The sequence below is a fragment of the Ammospiza caudacuta genome, chromosome Z (genome assembly GCF_027887145.1).
Source record: "Ammospiza caudacuta isolate bAmmCau1 chromosome Z, bAmmCau1.pri, whole genome shotgun sequence".
NCBI lineage: Eukaryota > Metazoa > Chordata > Aves > Passeriformes > Passerellidae > Ammospiza > Ammospiza caudacuta.
Genome location: NC_080632.1, coordinates 25555264 through 25575537, shown reverse-complemented (window position 1 = coordinate 25575537; position 20274 = coordinate 25555264). Strand labels below are relative to the sequence as shown.

Sequence of the window (20274 nt, the reverse complement as noted above, 5' to 3'; positions counted from 1 at the left end):
CAGTGTCTCATAGGAATGGTTCAGACTATTTTTATAGCTATAATACTTGACATATACCTATATCAAAAATTTTCAGGTAATTTTTCAATTAAACCAATCACTCAGTTTTTTGTTGCTTTACAACTGAGGCAGGAGTTAACCAGAAGAGCTTTATGGCACCTGCCTAGACAGAGAACTCAGTTTTTACTCTTCCACATGCCACTGATGAAAATGTCAAAACCCCTAACTCCTTAGGGAACCGTACTGCTGACTTCTCTCCATCCTGAAAGATGATAATTTTTCTTCCAATCCTTTAATCACCTTTCGATCCATAAAGATTGCTCCTGTAGTCCTGTGTGAATGCAGTTTCTTGAATATCCTGTAATGCTGAACAAAGATTTTTGTGTCCAGCAGTTCCTTTTTGTTCCATTCACAACTGGAGCCATGCTGACTCTCACCCAAGAGCACGCTTATCCAGGTGCTCAGGGTTCTTATTATTTTCATTGGCTATTATGGCAATCTGTAGCTCAAGGGGTTGCCTTTTCCACAGGCAGGAATTACACATCAGTCTGCCAGGCTGGCAGACTGACTCTTTGCAATGACAGCTTGGGCACTATGGCATGTGGCTCTGATACCAATTTCCTAGTTGTGTTCTTCCAATAATCTCAGGTGACTGCAACGCTAGATACTGTTTGCATATTTATTTAGTCTTACTTTCCTGTACATTTCCTTCACCTCGATCCAATTTCTCTGACATCTCTGCTATAAGGAACCTTGCAACTTTTCATCTGGAAAAGTCAACACAAGTAATTCACTGAACTTCTCTTTCACCACTTTATCACTCCTGAATGTCCCTTTCACAATTGTGTTATCAGATGGTCCCACCGTCTCCTTTTTCAGCTTCCTGCTTTGGATGTATTTCAAGTTCCCTTTTTATTGGTTTGCACATCTTTTTTACAAATATCTTTAAATTCTTTCTGAGTGCTTTTAATCTTCTTTTTATAATTGATCTGTTAGGTTTTAGGGCCTCTCTTGGTATCATGACGCAGGCAAGCTTTCTATTTTTGGTGTATTTTTTGAATATGCGAATGGCTGGTTTTCTGTCACTAAAGAAGATAATGAAAACTGAATGGAAAAAACCTGAAACAACCCCAAATGTAACCCACTTCCTCCAGAACAAAGCAGCAATTTCCTTCAGAATAAATGACAATGCTATTAAAATTCAGGTATTTCTTTAGGAGAGTTATGAGAAGTGGTAGCTGTTGTAACTTTTGGTCACTACTCTAGCTGACCAGTGGGAGCAGGAAGTAAACCTGCTGTGCACCAGACTAGCACAATCCCTACGTACCACTTAAGTCCCACTTAATCCGACAAAGTAGGGTTTAAGTGGTATTTAATTAGCAGAGAGGCCTGCTGTAGCCCTTAGGAGCCAAGAGTGAATTTCACCTTTACATGCCAGCTGAACTTGATTGATTTGACACTCATTTGTTGAAATGTTACATATTCATCAGGCTGGAAAGAAAACATATTAATGCAGAGGGACTGTCCTTGAAGAAGAAAGAACAAATCCAAAATAAAACAGAAAAGAGTAAACTCTGGACTGTTTATGCCTGCATAAGTCAATAAGGCTATGGCTTGCCTGAACACAGCTGGAAAGGGCTGCGTGCTGCCACCCAGGTCTATGGAAAACTGGCACATGCCTGCCCTCCCCATGGCATGCTGTGGCTCAAGTCATAGCCTGGGCACATTTTCAGAATGTTCTTATAATTTCCTGACCAAAGAAGTATTTCAGTCTGTACTGTTCCTCTGAATGTTGATAGGATCTAAAGCAATAAAATGAACTTGCAGTAAAATGAACTTGCTTTCAAATTCAGAGGTATATTTGCTATTTAGACACAAAACTGCTTCAAAATGATTCACACACATTTAACTAGAATTTTTGTACTACAGTTGCTAAAGGAATCAGAACCAGACTTATCAGCACTATAACATCCTGATCAGAATATAACATCTAATAATATCTGATCTTGATTTCACTCATTACATTTTTTTAAAATAGCCATTTTAAACCACAACTTTCCATCCCTGCCTCTCAATGAAAAGTACTTCCTTTTTATGGTCTTATAGAGGTGATAGGAGGATGATTTCAGCAGAAGTCACTGATTTGTTTTTGACAGATAGAGCCAGAGTCAAAACACACTTCTTAAATTTTGTGATTAAGATGACACTCTTGTTAATGAAATATTCAAAATCAGCAGAGGATAAACATTTAGAATTGTGAAGATGATACCACTGGCTGATAAAAATTTTCCTCTGGCTCCTAGTCTGGAGGCATCTTTTCTTTTGCTTGATTTTCAATTGTGATTCAAGTGAGTGCAGGATTATTACCAAGATCTGTTGCTAAGTATGAGGAAAACTTAAAATAAAAATTGCTTCTTTTGCCTGCCAACGACAATAATTCTATTAGACTTTCAAATGTGCTTCTGTGACTTCAAGGAATTATGCCCCAAAGCAACTGAATTTTCTATGCATTGAAACTTTTTTGTTACACAAAATATAACATTCCATGATGTCAACATTATTTTTTTTTCTTTTTTTACTTTTCAAAACCAGAAGGTATTTTATTTAAAATCATACACTAGCACCTCATTAGAGTTGGAGTTTTCAAGTGCAGAGCAGTAAGATGCCAAACTAAAGATTTTGATAGTACAGCTATTTGAAACACAGATGTTGATTTCAATGGTAGCTAAGACTGCGTCTAAGTATTCTTCCTGGACAGAATCACAGTCCTGACTGGGGGCCTCAGATTATTGTCTGTGGGTATCTGTGGTTATCCATCTGTGGAAACTGTGTATCACATCTACACACTAGACTCTTTGCAGAGAAGGAAAAGCAACATTCACTTAAATAAAGCTGCATTTACTTTTTGCTTTGAGTAGAAAATATACCTTTTGGCTTATTTCTCCGGCTGTCTTGCCTTCAGGACTTGCTCTTCTACACATTTTAAGAACAGACATAAACACTTCCATCACAAAATGAGGGCAGAAGACCCACTGCTGTTCACTTGCCAAGTTCAGCAGTTGCAGGACACACCTGAGATAAATACCTGCATCTCCACAGAATGTTACCCTCTTATTCTCAACTTTCCATGGATACATATCGAGGCTCACGGAGTGCCATGTCTGTCTGCAGCTGCAGAGTGGTGCCTAAGCCAAGAGGCAGAAGGCACTCGTACTGTAGCTGTACCTGCTGCGATGCAGGGCTCGATGGATTAATCTACCAGACCCAGACACACAAAAAAAGAAAAATTCAAATAGCAAAAGGAGCTTTACTTTTTATTGAAAATGTAAAAATCATGTGAATCATGTACAGTATTTTCTCATAAGGAAAATCTTAGCTGTTTCATAATGTTTCACAAAACTGTAAAACATTTAATTTTTATAAAGACTGTTTCATTAGTCAAAGATAAAACTAAAGTAGTATTACAAAGCTATTTTCTAAATTATCAACAGAGAACTGAGAATGTTTAACAGATTAATCCATACAAGTGTCAGGAGAAAGGACTCTTCCATTTGTAAATCTGCAAAAGGACACACAAAGGTATAGAGGGACATGGGTTTTTTGTTTCAAAACTTTAAAAAATTAAGTGACATGTTAAAACACTACAGACGTGGATTCATAGGATGGTACAAGTTCTAGGACTGCATTTCTCTACACTACCTCAAACAGTGCAACAGTGATTCAGTGTAAATCTCTACAGTGTTTCATTGATTTAATACTTGTGTTCAAGTATGTGTCCATGAGAATGATCAAAATCTCTACTTAGCTATTTTAATTTTCTTGTTTATAATATAAGTTACAGTAGAATATCCCCTTCAGTATGTTTCTAAATCAAATGAACTAATTTCACAATACATTCTGTAATAACCTGTTTAATAATGTTAGCTTGTTCACTTTGACATCTGTTGCAAAAAACACAAGCTCATTCTGACTCCAAATGCCAAAAATATAATAAAATTTAAAAGAACTTTATTTCCATATACAGCAAAGCTATTCAGCTAAATTAAAATAAATTCAAGATAGCATGACTTTTTTTTTGCAACAGATGATCTTACTGAAAATAAACATTTAAAATACTAGTTACTATTTTTTAAAAATTCTGATAAATGTATCCAAAAGTGTTCATATAAAAATTAATTATGAAAATGTCAGAAGATAAAACATGTTGGCTGTTTAACCAAAACCATTAAGGATGACTGACAGGCAAAAATAAATTAATTTGATTAAATTATATGCCATCTGATAATATTTGGTCTGAAAAAGCCTGTGTGGGGGTGTGTGTGTGTGTTTATAAATAATAAGATTGCAAAGAGCTGAGAGCCAGCCAGCCTGACAGAGGTCAGCTCTTTTGTTGCATTTTTTGCGCATAAAAGTCCCTGCACGTCTCACAGCATCGCTGATACCACCTCATGTCTTGACAGAGGTTCTTCTCTCTTATCACTCTGCAGTACACAGGCCACTGGTCTCCTAGGCATTTGAATGTCAAAGCAGCTGAAAAAAAAAGTCAAAATCAACAACAACAGCAAAATCAAATATACATTACTGTTGCCTTTACTAGTGAAGAATCACATACCAAAAGAGACAAGGACATAAGAAGTGTGTCTGGGGAAGAGAAAGGGTTATAGATGTAGATATTTAACAAAAGAAGGAATTCCCCTTGTCCTCCTATTGCCAATATATTCAACATCAAAAAATTTTAAGGCCAGCTTTATTTACACATTGGATTAAGTTGCATCGAACTTAATTAGTTTAATGTCATGCAACTACTTTCTCATGACTAAGTGGAGCTCATCTTTCTGCCTTGCTTCACTTATGAAAGCCTCCTTACACAGCTTATCACAGAAGGACTGTGTTACTGAAGTTGGAACTCTTCACATTAAGTTACATATATCAAGTACTTGCACATGTAGTACGTAGTACATACATGGAATTAAAATGGGAACCCAGTGAAAAACAGGGCTCAAGAACAAGATATTATCCAAAACCCATCACAAACACTGAATAAAGAACTCAATCTCAGATTTGAGTTAATCTCCTCTGCTAAAAGAAGATAAATTTGTAAAAGCTCTGGGGGCACAATCCCCATCAGCTTTCACTAGTCCTACCCCCCAATTCTCTACTGCATGATATGAATGGAACTGGAGGCCAAAATTATCAGTATATTGAAGAGAAGCATTGCATTATGTATTTCAGAGATGTTAAGGTTTCTGCTGGATTGGATTCTGACTCCATGCTGGATGACACTGACTTGTAGATTACTAGTATCAGTCCTAAATAATCCATGCCATGAGGACAGTGTGGCCAGCAGGAGCAGGGAGGTCATTCTGCCCCTGTACTGGCACTGGTGAGGCCACACCTCGAGTGCTGTGTCCAGTTCTGGGCCCTCAGTTTGGGAGGGACCTTGAGACACTTGAGTGTGTCCAGAGGAGGCAACGAGGCTGGTGAGGGGCTGGGAACACAAGGCCTGTGAGGAATGGCTGAGGGAGCTGGGGCTGTTTAGCCTGGAGAAAAGGAGACTCAGTGTGACCTTATCACTCTCTACAACTCCCTGAAATGTGGCTGTGGTCAGGTGGGGGTTGGTCTCTTTCTCCAGGCAGCAACTGACAGAACAAGAGAACACAGTCTCAAGCTGCACCAAGGGAAATATAGGTTGGGTATTAGGAAGAAATTTTGTACAGAAAGAGTGATAAATTACTGGAATGGCCTGCCTGGGGAGGTGGTAGAATGACCATCCCTGGATGTGTTCAAAAAAAGACTGAATATGGCACTTGGTGCCATGGTTTAGTTATGATGTTTAGGGCATGGGTTGGACTTGATAATCTTGAAGGTCTCTTCCAACCTAGTTTTTCTGTGATTTTGTGTGACAACATAGCCCTTTTTCTTTTTCACTTCACATTAAGTCAAATTTTAATTGACACTGTATTTTTTGTGTGACTCCGATTCACTTGACTCTTCACTTAACTTCATCAGAGGAAAATCATCAATGATGGGGAGATAGCATCTAAATTCTGAGAGACCAGCTGAACAAAGAAAGATAAAGTACAAAGGGGAGGAACATTCAAACAGTGAAATAGCAAGGAGAGGACCATAAGCAACAGAACATTGCAACAATGACTACTGTGCAGGAATGTTCGAAGGTTAAAAACCTCAAAGAGAAATACACTTCACTGTCTTAAAAGAAGTATTGCGCACAGTCTGAAATGCCAGTCTTGTTTTCCATGCAGGAGAAATCTACTGGACAGGAGGCTTTATCTTAATAAGGGCTCTGGAAAATCAGCTGGAGAGGGTGTGCTGTCTTAAAGCAAGCTTTTGAATATTCCCATAATGTTCAAGATGCAGACGAATGATTAGGGGAACTAATGGTAATCATCATCAATGATGCACTAGGAAACAAAAACTACCAGAATTAACAGTTCTGTAGTTATATAATAACATAATTTCCTTAAGAACAGAAGAGACCTAAGTTCTGCCAGGTACAGCAAATCTCTTCATTCAAAGTAATTTTCCTTCATACATCCTAATACATTGGGCATAGATGAAGATTTGAACTAAAGACAAGTGGAAAGAGCTGTTTGTATTTAAGGGGCAAATAAGGGCCTCCTTGATCTCACAAATATCAAGAGATCATAGTTTGCAACATTTTTTAACAGAAAATAAGGTATTTTCTTACTTTAGAAAGATTTGATAAAATTGGGTAAATATATAAATAATATATATATTGAATATATACATATATATATGTATAAAAGCATATATGTTTAGAGTGTCTCTAATATAAATATATTTTCATAGGGGACATTTTGTTCCCTTAATATCAGAGTCTCATAATAAGGTCCTTCCATGGATAACAAAACCCTTCACCATTCTTAGTTAGAGTCTCTGATGTACACACTCAAAACCTGAAGGAAGATCAGTCTCTGCATAGAATTTAAATCTCCTGAATACCTCCTGACTTTTGTTTCTAAACTGGGATCATCGTTAACTGCATGGAGAGAAAGATCTGAAAAGAGATTTGTCATCTTTGACTGCTTACCTAACCTGGGTGATGTTATTGTATTAACATTAATTTTCTCATTGCAGGGATGGAGATGACAGGGTCTGTAGGCTGCAGGCTTTTCCGAAGAAAAGCATTCATTGCCATGCCTTCCCGTGATCTTGTGCATGCACTGGATGACTCGAGACTGCATTCCTTTGCCACAGGTGACAGAGCACTGGAATACACAGGAGACACATTCATTGGAAAGGTATTTTAGCCAGAAATCATGAAATGAAGTGCCAGTCCATGTGAAGTGAGTGGCTGCGTCTTCGGATGTCAGCATTCCAAGATTTCTGAATTGTATTCCATTAGCTAAATGAAAATTAATTTTAAAAGCACATATTAATTAACGGTATTAATTGAAGGACTCACTTCAGCATCCTATTGCTGTCCAAGTTTATTTTGTAGAGCCTGTGATGAAACTCAAATACAGCAATGTGCCTGGAGGAAGCAAATATTACTCTCTTGTATCTACATACAAATTTACTCTTATTAGAGGTTAAAGTGATGGTAAAACCATTCACAGAGAGAAGAATTTTTAATAAAGCTAATTAATTAACTACAGCATAAATGTTCTTTCTGCTGAGCATAATTTATGCCTCCTATCTTTGTATCACATCTTCATGTTTTCATGTGTCTCACAAATAGAACATGCAGAGTGAGACATGATGCCTGGCCTTTAATTAATTTTGACATCTTGTTGCCACAGAGAATGAGGTAAAAAAATAAAACAACTGAGCGCTTTAACAATGGTAAAATTTTAGTTCTATCAAAGTAACATAATATATTAGAGTAAAAATTTGGACAGGGCGGCACAGATGCTTATAAAACCTATTCCAAACAAACAAAAAAAAACTAAAGCAAAATATGCTTTTGCCTTTTCTGACTTTTTGTGAACAAAATTCCATAGGACATGAGTTACTTTTCTGTCTTTTTGACTCACATGCTATTGCTTTAACTACAAATCTATTAAAAATTACATATTGGAATTTTATCCTAGCCTTTAATGGTTTCTCAATGGTTTCTCTAATTGTAACTGAAGTACCCAGAAATTTCAAGTTTTACAGAAATTTTCTGTATAGAACATCTTCAAATATTAATCAATTTCTTGTAATGAATAATGTAAGAGCTCAAGCTACAATCCTGAAAATGTTTTTCTAAATAATTTTAATTACATAAATATTCAAAATATATTTCCTTGAGAGGCTTCAAAAAGCAGCTGAAAAAAAAAAACAAAACTGAAATAAGAAAGAAGAAGGTGCTATAATGAAAAATATTTCCCAGCCATCCTGTCTCAAGATGGAGAAGTGTAGTTTTTTTCAAAGGATGAATAAACTTTGACTATATGAAACACTAAACAAGTTTTTACCTGTTGGTTTGAATATCTGTGTGCGTTTAAGTGACAATTTAAACACTTATCCAGAAGGAGGATTTACATGTGCTTAATGGAAAATAGATATGTACCTCAAGAGAAGGGAGAAGCCCATCTTTTGGATTCATAAGACTCCAACAGAGGTATGAAAGACTAGGTTATACACTAGGATGTTTTCACAAGGGACTGAACTTGTAACCACATGAAATCAAACAGTGGCATTTTATAGAGGCAGCAAATGGACTTGATTTTGCTCCTGTTCTCAGTGAGCCAATACAGAACTGTATCTTGCTGAGTTAAACAGTTACAGCCTCCATGAATCAAGGCATGTAAAGACATTAAATTATGAATACACAGTTGTCTATTCAGTATCAACCACAGTTTAACACATGAACAAATACATGGTTTACAGAAGGGAAGTCAGTTAGTACTGACTTATTTTCAAAGTATGCTAGCAAACCTAGTATACTGCTGTAAAATTGCATGAGAAAAGTCTCCCAACAGAACTCCCCTTCTTGAATTCTTTGCCTTTTCTCTGTGCAGCTAAAAATAATTTGAGTTCCTATAACAGCCAACATTATGCACATGGTCAACATGTAAAACCACATATACACACTGGCACAAATTTTATCCCCAATAGCAGATGGAACATAGATTTTAATTTTGCCCAAATTCTGACCACTCCCTAAATTCCTCTCATCATAGTTCCAGAGATATTTATTTTTGGAATATTTTAATAAAATTAAAATTGAGACAATGGAAAAGCAAAATTAAAAAAGGTGTAAAGAAAGACAAAACTAAGACTACAACACAAAGAGAAAACAAATGTGAGAGTAAAAGAAAAATTAAGGTGATATAATGAAGCCAATATGTTGAAGATCTCTAATAAGGAAAGATAATCTTTAAATTTTATCCTGGTGATCTTAATTTAGAGCAATATTACATACAGCAATACATTTTTTTTCTTCAAAGATTAGTATGTTTATCAACCAAAGTTAGAGTATGTGTGAATGTGTGTCAGCTGCAGAGGAGGAGGATATGGGCTGGTTGATGTGGTACATAAGATCACCAAAAATAATTTCTCTGCCCTTAGGTCATCTAAGAGTGAGTAGATGCAATCCAGCCACCTGGAATACTGGAGGGGAGAATGGGATTTGAAAAACACTACTCTTTTGCTAACAAAATGGGCTCCAACGGTTTATCTGTTAATTGGCAATGCCAAACAATTCATGTGGGCAGGTGACTTTGTAAAGAGTGCTCTGGCAGCAGCAGATCTTCTCTACATCAAATGAGCTCTGGCTTGAAAGTTTGTTGTGACTGCAACTGACACAACAAGCAACAAACAGACAAATCTCTCAGCTAATCAGTGTTTAAGTCTGAATTTCTGTGCAAAATCTGGCAAGATTTTGGCATTAAAATCTCAGCTGGTGAATTAATATCCTTTAAATAACTGAGCCTGCACGGGCCTTGGTGAGATGTAGTTTTCCATCCCGAGATGCAGAGATCTTGCAAACAGTCTTGCTTGACCTACTTATTAAAATCACAATTTTAGAAACTGACATCAAAGGATGATTAAATGAAATGTTTGAGTTCATATAAGAAACGTGGCAAAGCAAGAAATAGAGAAATTTGTGATCTATGCTCTTTTATTTTCACAGAAATGTACTAAATTTTAACAGTGCATTTATTTTTATTTTTTTAAAAATGGGAACTTATTAAGTCTTGTAAGATGCTAGTGGAATATTGAGAAAAAGCAGGGCTACCTCAGCAATTTGCAATCCAAAACTTTTAAATCCAACCTAGTCAACATGCAAGTAAAGCAAGATTTTTCCAAACACCCCGGGTTTTAAAATCAGTGAGGGATCTGATAAGCATGCTGTGCTCTTCTATGTTCACATGGCAGTAGCAGGAGGAGCGGTGGTGTCTGACTTGGAAATTATGAATTCTATTGACTGGAAGCCAGAAAAAAAGTCTATTTACCATAAAAGCTCATATTAGCTATTAGCTATATTAGCTTATATTTAAAATAGTATGAAATAGGGAAAGCATCAGGCATTTTGCAGTGCACTTGCTAGCCACACAGACAAACCATGAAGTTTCTATGTTCATGATGTCCATGTCTTAACTGTGAGTTTGTCTTACAAATACATCAGCCAACTGCTGCTTTAACTGAGAGCAGACACTGAATATTAGAGAATAAAAGTAACTTGTATTTTTCTTCTTTATCCTTAAAAGATACAGACTTGTTCTGACTTCACTAGGAGACAACTCAACTTCTGCAGATCAGTTAGATGCCCCTTCAGAGCAACATCTCTGACCCTCATTTTGACACTCATTTTACTGTATATACATGTGTACATTCAAGCTGAAGCAGACTCTTCCAAAAGTGCCTCCCAAACTTGCTTCACCTTTGGATTTCTCCCACTGCAAATATCCAATCTGAGGTAAATACCTTTCACTGCATATGCAGCTGTCACATTTTAGGTAGTGCTTATGGTACATAGTTGAAGCTGTATAGGTTCTGTATATTTCTGGACTTTAAAAGTTTAAAACTCTAACAAAGATTTTAATTTCAAAGAAATAAAAAATATTTTCACTTTTACACATTAATCAGTGAATGTAATAAAAAATAAATTTAACTGTCAAAACTGTTTGTATTTTTTGTATGTTTGTGTGTGTATATATATATTTATATATATGATTTGCAGAAAATGCCCACTCCCAACCAATATATAGCATTTTCATTAATTCAGCAGGTTCAGGTTAATTTAAACCCACAGCTTCTATTATTAGTGAATGAAGAATACATTTCTATAGTTCTTCCCACCCACTCTATCTCCCCACATGTCAGTCTTGCACATGCAATACTTTATTTTTGTGGAGGTTAATTACATTTTACTCCTCACTATTCACATGACCTACAATTTGAGGCCATGCAGCTGATTAGCAAAAAATTCCTGTAGGAGAACCGTATTTGTAGGTTTAGACTAAATGTTCTAGTACACAGCCAGAGGAGTTTTTTTATGTGGCTGTTAATCTGTGCATCTTGGACACAGTCCTAAAGGTACTGTAAAACCATTCAAGCAGTAAGACATGTAAAACATTCTTGTTAAAGATTACAAAAAAATCCTGAGTAAAGATAGGTAACAGCTATTTTTCTAAAATTCTTTTTTTCTTTAAAAAAAAATCTTACCACCCTGTTTGAATTTGGTCCAACTTTTGAACTTCTTTTAGATATAATTTCAAGGACAGAAATCTAGGTGTTAAATATAACAATTCTTACACTTGGCATGCACACCCGCTACCCAAGATTCCTTCTTTCTGTTCCCTGCCAAAGATATATATTCTGGAGAGAATACATATTCCCAAGGCCAACAGCTGAGGAAGTTGCTGTAATGTGTTAGCTGCTTCCAACTGGCCTTCATGAGAAGTAGGAATTCCTAAATTAAGGGAAAAATTGTCACTGGCAGACAGTAACGGTCAAACTGTGTCTTTCTGCCAAGACAACAGGCAATCACTGAAGAGGCTGATACAATCCACAATGAAAAAGCCAATCTGTGACAGTATTAACAGAATTGACTTGGACAATTTATTTTTGAGAATAGGTGGACTGCTCAATAAAAGGTTTTACAAGTCTAAGTAGCATTCAAAGCAGGCTGACGTGCCTCTAAGGAAACTCAGTGATGAGTTTTACTGGAAATTATTAGCAGAGCATTCCTAATCATTTATGTATAGGTTCATCAGTTCCAGCTTTAAGCAGTTTCAACCTTTTCATGAAGTGAGTGTGAAACAAGAATAGCAAGCAATCAGACTTTAGCAGCAGGATTCATATTTGCTAACACGCTTACAAAATCTTCTGCTTTGTCTTTTATGAAGCCTGCATTTGAAGGCAGGTAGTAGATAATGTGGTGCATTTTTTTTTCAGCAAAGGCTTCATAGTAAATTTGGCAATATTCCTAAAGATTACCTAAATCAAGCAAATAATCTGAAGTTTAAATAAACTTTTTTTTTTGTTTGGTTTTTTTTTTTTTTTTTTTTTTTTTTGTTACAAAGGCATTTCTGAATAGTGTAGCAAAAAGAGGGATTGACGGATACAAGCATAAGATGGAGTCTGAGTTCTCACATGCATCATTTCCAGGAAAGTCGTTCTGCCTCTCATTTCTGACACACCCAACACCTCAGTATGCCAAATTTAAAATTCAGAACTTGTGCTAAGTTTAGCTAAAATGTATCTGCTGTTGGTCTCTTCTAAGTTTAGCAAGTTTGAGTTGTGCCTATTTATTTTATAGCCTTCTTTTTCTCCTTCTTCTGCCCACTGCCCCTCCATTTTTTTCTTTATAGCTCTTCTTTCTAGGGTAAGAAGATATAAGATTCAAAAACAGATAAGATTTTAAATTAAGACAGACAGAACTCCAGTGCCTTGATAACCCTAGAGATAGGGTTCCCATGGAGGAAATCCTCATCACCTCATCTCAAGAATTTGAACCTTTCTTTTCTCTTTTTTTCTTTTTTCTTTTTTTTTTTTTCTTTTTTCCTGAATCCTTTTTAAGGCCCCATGCAGAACAATCTGGTTGTTTGCCAGAGGAGGCAAAATTGCCTTTGGTATCAAGACAAGAAGCAACAGAAAGTTCAGGAGCTGATTACAAAAAGAAATTTATTTTTTCTAGGTCAGTATATATGTATCTTTTCTTCATTGCCTAACTACTCTGAATCAATAGTGGGGTTGGATAGGCTTAAATCTGAATGGGCTCTCTGGACTCAGCTTGGAAGTGGAAAATTCTTTGTCTCCATGTGAAACCCAGGTTCCATTGCCCAATTTCTTGCTTGGGTGAATTAATGAAACACAATCATCCATTTAACAGTTTAAAAACTGGGATTATTCCAATGACACAAATTTGTTCTCTTAGAGACAACCTGGAGTCAAAATCCATAAAAAACCTGAGACTCAATTACCGCCTATCATTTCTCCCTGGTATCAGAGAAAGTATCAGCATTTTTCTCTCATCATTAATATATCAATCTCTCATCATTATTATATCAAAGCATGGACAAATCCTGTAATACTGTAACAGATCTAGAAAGCCAAGTTCCTCTATGTGCTCCAGATGTACATACTCACCATTTTAAATTTTGTAGTTATACTTTCTATAAATCTATATATAATAAAAACATATACAAGTTTAAAGGCAATTTACGTATACCTGAAATAGTTATTTATTCTTATTTAGGACTTTAGACACACTGCTAAATAGTATTTCACATCATAATAGTGGTAGATTTTACAAATTTCAGCCTTGTTTGTGCACCTCAGCCTGGGCACTGCTGCAGGGATCCTCTGTTAGCAAGGAAGCAGAAATAAATTTTAGCTGTGGATTTGTGGTTGTCCCAGATGCCTGCCTGTGCTGACTCACACATGGATATATTACTGCCACTAGAGCTTAGCAATGAGCAAGACATTATAACATTTCAAACTTTGATATCTGAGATATCATTGCCTGGTATTTTGGCAGAAGATGACCGTCCATTCATTAGACTATCACACATCCAAACAAGAATCTGGAAACAGTTAGATTTCATGACATAATTACCTTTATCTTTCTGATTAAATTAGTTGAGTATGCTATTCTGGAATGATGAAAACAAATTCTTTACATTAACTTAAAATATTAGCCTTTGACTATATAATTATATTACCACACATGACAATGCTAGCTTGACGCTCAGTTGAAAACCTTGCACCGAAAAGCATTAGAACAGCACAAAGAAGTAATTAAAGGATTACAGTATTTCTAATGAAAAGACATGTCACAAAACCCACTAGGGACACAAAGGAAATTTCAAATCAGGGAAAATGAAACCTCCAAGAAAATCCTTTCTTTTAAAAACTTCTATTTTATCTATTTACTTTTCAGAAATCAAAGAAACATATGTCAAAAAGCTCTTCTGTTCGACATAGAATTAAGCACTGTCCTTTAAATATCATCGCACTATGTATCACTTTAAAGTTTTTCCAGTAGGTTGAATAAATGAAAGAGTTCTTTTCTGATAATGACTTTACTTCCAATGACTCTATCTACCATATTTTAAATAATGAAGATCTGAAATAGCAGATCTATGGCTATGAAAGATATTAAAAAACCAAAACATAAAAAAAATCCTATGAGTTTACAAGGAAACGGAACTCCTAGGACTCTTATTTAACTGAAATACAAGAACAAAATCATAGAATCAGTTAAACTGGAAAAGGTCTTTAAGATCATTGAGGCAAACCATTAACTCAGCACTGCCAAGTTCACTACTAAACCATGTCCCTAAGTAACGCAACTACATGGCAACTCCACAATTTGCCTGGGCAGTCTGTTCTAATGCTTGATAACCCTTTTGCTGAGGAACTTTTCCCTAATATCCAATGAGCCTCTGCTGGCTCATCTTGAGGCCATTTCTTCTCATTCCCTCACTTGTTATCTGGGAGAGGCGACCAAATTCACCTCACTACAAACGCAGAGGGAGTTGTAGAGGGAGAAAAGGTCTACCCTGTGCCCCCTTTCCTCCAAGCTAAACAGCCCCATGTCCCTCAGCCACCCTTCAGAGGACTTGTACTCCAGACCCTTCACCTCTGTTGCCCTTCTCTAGACATACTCCAATACTTCAATATCTTTCTTACAGTGAAGGGCTCAAACCTCAACAGCCTCACCACTGCCAAGTACAGAGGGACAGTCACTGCCCTGGCCCTGCTGGCCACACTATTGCTGCCACAGGCCAGGATGCCATTGGCCTTATTGGCCACCTGGGCACGGCTCGCTCATGTTTAGTCACTGCTGACCAGCACCCCCAGGTCCTTTTCAGCCAGACTGCTTTCCAGCCGCTCTGCCCGTGCCTGGAGCAGTGCCTGGGGTTCTTGTGATCCAAGTAAATGATCCACCACTTGGCCTTGTGGAAGCTCTTACCACTGGCCTCAGCCCACAAATTCAGCATGTCCTGATTCCACAGCTTTTCTACCTTCAGCAAGTCAACATTCCTATGCAAACTGGTGCTGTGTGTGAACTTACTGAGGGTACACTTGATCCCCCTGCCCAAATCACCAATAAAGATGTCAAACAGGACTGGCCCAACATTAAGCCCCAGGGAGCACCTCTTAGTGGCCAATTGCCAACTGGATGTAACTGCATTCACCACTCCTCTCTGGGTCCAGCCATACAGATAGTTGTTAACTCAGCAAGGAGAGCACCTGTCTGAGCGATGGACTGCCAGCTTTTCCAGGAGAATGCTGTGGGAGACAATGTCAAAGGCTTAGGCCCAAGTAAACAACATCCACAGCTTCTTCATCATCCACTAGGTGGATAATCCTGTCTTAGAAGGAGATCAGATTAGTCAAGGACTGCCTTTCATAAACCATATGCTGACTGGGCCTGATCAGGCAGGTTCAGCACATGCCATATGATGTCGCTCAGGATGACCAGCTCCTGACCTTCCCCAGCCCTGAGGTCAAGCTGACAGGCCTGTAGTTCCCTGGATCCTTCTTCCAGCTTCCTCACTATACTCATGTGGATCCCATCCACCTTCACAGAGCTGTCTGTTTCTAAGTGACAGACAAGGACCATTTTTCCTTTCCATTATGAGGGTTTGATTTTATTTCCCATTCCTGTCTTTCAGCTCAGGGGGCTGGGCACCTGCAGAACAACTGCTCTTAATACTAAAGATTGAGGTAAAGAACATACAAAGTACCTCAGCTTTTAATTCATCCTTTGTCACTATGTTTTCTTTTGCATCCAATAAAGGATGGAGATTCTCCTTAGCCCTCCTTTTTTGTTGGACATGATGCATTTTTTGTTGTCTTTTATGGCAGTAGGATGATTAAATTCCAGCTGGGCCTTGACCCTTCTAATTTTCTTTCTGCATAACCTCACAACATCCTTGTAGAGCTCCCAAATTATCTGCCCCTTCTTCAAAAGGCCATAAACCCTTTTTCACCACCCAAGTTACAACCAAAGCGCTCTGTTCAAGCAAGGGAGTCAGCTCATCTTTCAGCACGAGGGGACAGGCAACTCTTGCACCTTTAAGATTTCTTTCTTGAAGAATGACTAGCCTTCCTGGACTTGTTTGTCATTCAGGACTGCATCTCAAAGGATTCAGTCAATCATTCTTCTAAACAGGCCAAAGTCTGTCCTCTGGAAGTACAATGTGGCAGTTCTGTTGCCCCCTCTCCTTACTGCTTTGAAAACTGAAATCACTATTGTTTCATGGTTGCTGTGCTCAAGACAGCCCCTGAAACAATTATTTCAAAAGAATTTTTCAAGATTCAGTTATCTTACATTTTTAAAGTATTTTCATCTTTTGCCTTACTATAAACTATCAGAAAACAGCAAAAAAGTGACAACCCCATAGAGTAAAACAAAATAATGGAAACCAAACAATAAATATTTTGAGATAAAATAAGAATTTCATAGAATAACAAGTTTATCACAAGAATAAATACAAGATGCAGTATGTTATTTAGCTGCATGAAATACAGGATAACAGCAACATGAAATAATAAAAAAATCCAACAAAAATAAGCTAGATCCCACAAGAAAAAATGGATTACATAAATTTTAACAGAACCAAGTGAATCAGCTGTAAGAGTTATGCCTTTGCAGATGACAGAGTCAGAGATACTGAGGAAAAAATTAGAAAGAGAGAGATGGCCTTAGATATGGAGATACACCAGGCAAAAGAATGCCTAATTCACCAAGTCTGAGCACCAGACCATTTATTTATCTGCTGAAAATACACATCAGCCTTCCAGAAGATCCACTGTTCAAAGATCCCAGTGTCCTCAAAAAAAACCTGGCTGGCATTTCTAGGAAAAGTCATAGAATATAAAGGACTTCTCTTCAGCTTTTCCCAAGAATGGCTTCCTTCAATCTTGCTATATGCATATGTACGCATATGTAAATCCCCTGCAGCAGTAATGTATGGCCTAGCACTGTAAAACTCAAAAGCAAAAAAGTCTGGAAATTTGTACCTGTTTGGGTATAGACTGCACTACAATGACTTGGAAGACATTAGCAGTAAATAAGGTGATGAAAAGCTGCGAATGCTATTCTCCCTAACTTCCGCATTTGAGGAATATTATATGTGGTACATGACACAGATTTTCTCCTTCACCTGGCCTTCCAAGGGATCACTACACCCAGTCAATCATACTTATCAATTTCAAAGAGTGCCAGCTTCTGGTACAAGAGAGACCAGCTCCACTGTTTTGCTGATAGCAAAGGTTTCAGTCTGTTAGTAGAACCATAGAATATTTGGCAGGAATCAGCATGCAGAAAATTTATAGAGCTGCCTAAAGATTCAAAGTCAATGGCTGCATACTAATAGCAACAATATTTCATTCTGAAATACTGCTGGGCATAAGTAAACAAAAACAAAACTTATTTATAATGTTATCAATCATCCATTTTAGGAGCATTTTTATAATTTTACTTCTGCTATCAGGGAGTAAAAACCCTAGCTTTTTCAGGGATATTTCAGATCTCATTTATTTTGGAATTTCCTACACTTCCTCTAACTGTTCATGTTTAAGAAGGGTGACTCAGAAGTCAATCTTTTCACTACAGATTTGTGTCTCTACAGAAGACATCTCAACCTGCTTCCCTGGAAACCACTTTTTAAAATCTTCAGAGTCTAAAACAATTTGTTCAGTTGCTGAATGCATCAGTGTTACCCTTTTCTTTCTCTGTCCGGGCAGTGTCAGAGACACAAGAGTGTCTCCCCAACAGTGGCTGTGTAAGTGAATCTCCTTCTTTCCCACACTGCTCCTTCAGGTGAGCACATTGTACATTGTGTGGCAATTCTGTGGTTGTACAGACACATTTAAACACGGGTCCTGCATTTTGCCTCCACTACACGCTTGCCATCTTCCAGGCATCCTCTTCTAGCTAGGAGGGTTGGTTTTCTGCACATGCACCCTTCTTTCTGCACAATACCATCTTTTGTAATCCATGCTGAGGTCATTTTGGGAAGAAACTAGCTTACCCTTGATGGAGACATAAAAGGAGAATGTATAGTGGTGGTAACTTCTGCTTAAGACCCTCTCCTAGGACACATAAGGAAAAAAAAAGGTATGTATTATGAGGTGGATTTAAATTTCTTGTCTTTCTTTTCTTTCTTTCTTCTTTCTTTCTTTCTTTCTTTCTTCTTTCTTTCTTCTTTCTTTCTTTCTTTCTTTCTTTCTTTCTTTCTTTCTTTCTTTCTTTCTTTCTTTCTTCTTTCTTTCTTTCTTTCTTTCTTTCTTTCTTCTTTCTTCCTTCTTTCTTCCTTCTTTCTCCTTCTTTCTTCCTTCCTTTCCTTCCTTCCCTTCCCTTCCCTTCCCTTCCCTTCCCTTCCCTTCCCTCTCCCTTCCCTTCCCTTCCCTTCCCTTCCCTTCCCTTCCCTTCCCTTCCCTTCCCTTCCCTTCCCTTCCCTTCCCTTCCCTTCCCTTCCCTTCCCTTCCCTTCCCTTCCCTTCCCTTCCCTTCCCTTCCCTTCCCCTTCCCTTCCCTTCCCTTCCCTTCCCTTCCCTTCCCTTCCCTTCCCTTCCTTCCCTTCCCTTCCCTTCCCTTCCCTTCCCTTCCTTCCCTTCCCTTCCCTTCCCTTCCTTCCCTTCCCCTTCCCTTCCCTTCCCTTCCCTTCCCTTCCCTTCCCTTCCCTTCCCTTCCCTTTCCCTTCCCTTCCCTTCCCCTTCCCTTCCCCTTCCCCTTCCCTTCCCTTCCTTCCCTTCCCTTCCCTTCCCTTCCCTTCCCTTCCCTTCCCTTCCTTCTCCCTTCCCTGCCCTTCCCTGCCCTGCCCTGCCCTGCCCTGCCCTGCCCTGCCCTTGCCCTTCCCTTCCCTTTCCCTTCCCTTCCCTTCCCTTCCCTTCCCTTCCCTTCCCTTCCCTTCCCTTCCCTTCCCTTCCCTTCCCTTCCCTTCCCTTCCCTTCCCTTCCCTTCCCTTCCCTTCCCTTCCCTTCCCTTCCCAACACTTCCCTTCCCTTCCCAACACTTCCCTTCCCTTCCCAACACTTCCCTTCCCAACACTTCCCTTCCCAACACTTCCCTTCCCTTCCCAACACTTCCCTTCCCTTCCCAACACTTCCCTTCCCAACACTTCCCTTCCCAACACTTCCCTTCCCTTCCCAACACTTCCCTTCCCAACACTTCCCTTCCCTTCCCAACACTTCCCTTCCCAACACTTCCCTTCCCAACACTTCCCTTCCCAACACTTCCCAACACTTCCCAACACTCCTTCCCAACACTTCCCAACACTTCCCTTCCCAACACTTCCCAACACTTCCCAACACTTCCCTTCCCAACACTTCCCAACACTTCCCTTCCCAACACTTCCCAACACTTCCCTTCCCAACACTTCCCTTCCCCAACACTTCCCAACACTTCCCTTCCCTTCCCAACACTTCCCAACACTTCCCAACACTTCCCAACACTTCCCAACACTTCCCTTCCCTTCCCTTCCCTTCCCTTCCCAACACTTCCTTCCCTTCCCTTCCCAACACTTCCCTTCCCTTCCCAACACTTCCCAACACTTCCCTTCCCAACACTTCCCTTCCCAACACTTCCCTTCCCAACACTTCCAAGACTTCCCAAGACTTCCAAGACTTCCCAAGACTTCCCAACACTTCCCTTCCCTTCCCAACACTTCCCAACACTTCCCTTCCCAACACTTCCCAACACTTCCCAACACTTCCCTTCCCAACACTTCCTTTTCCCTTCCCTTTTCCCTTCCCTTTTCCCTTCCCTTTTCCCTTCCCTTCTCCTTCCCTTCCCTTCCCTTCCCTTCCTTCTTCCTTTCCTTTCCTTTCCTCCTTTCCTTTC

At 38.6% G+C, this 20274-nt stretch overlaps 1 protein-coding gene across 1 annotated transcript in view; it reads right to left on the bottom strand.

Annotated features, from left to right (window-relative positions):
* Positions 1-4247: 4247 nt before the first annotated feature.
* Positions 4248-20274, bottom strand: part of ADAMTS19 (ADAM metallopeptidase with thrombospondin type 1 motif 19) — a 134732-nt gene continuing 118705 nt past the window's right edge. The window contains exons 22-23 of the mRNA XM_058823968.1: positions 7073-7250; positions 4248-4530 (exon numbers count right to left, since the gene is read on the bottom strand). Coding sequence (XP_058679951.1) covers positions 4379-4530; positions 7073-7250 — 330 coding nt within the window. The 3' untranslated portion in view covers positions 4248-4378. The remainder of the gene's footprint in view (positions 4531-7072; positions 7251-20274) is intronic.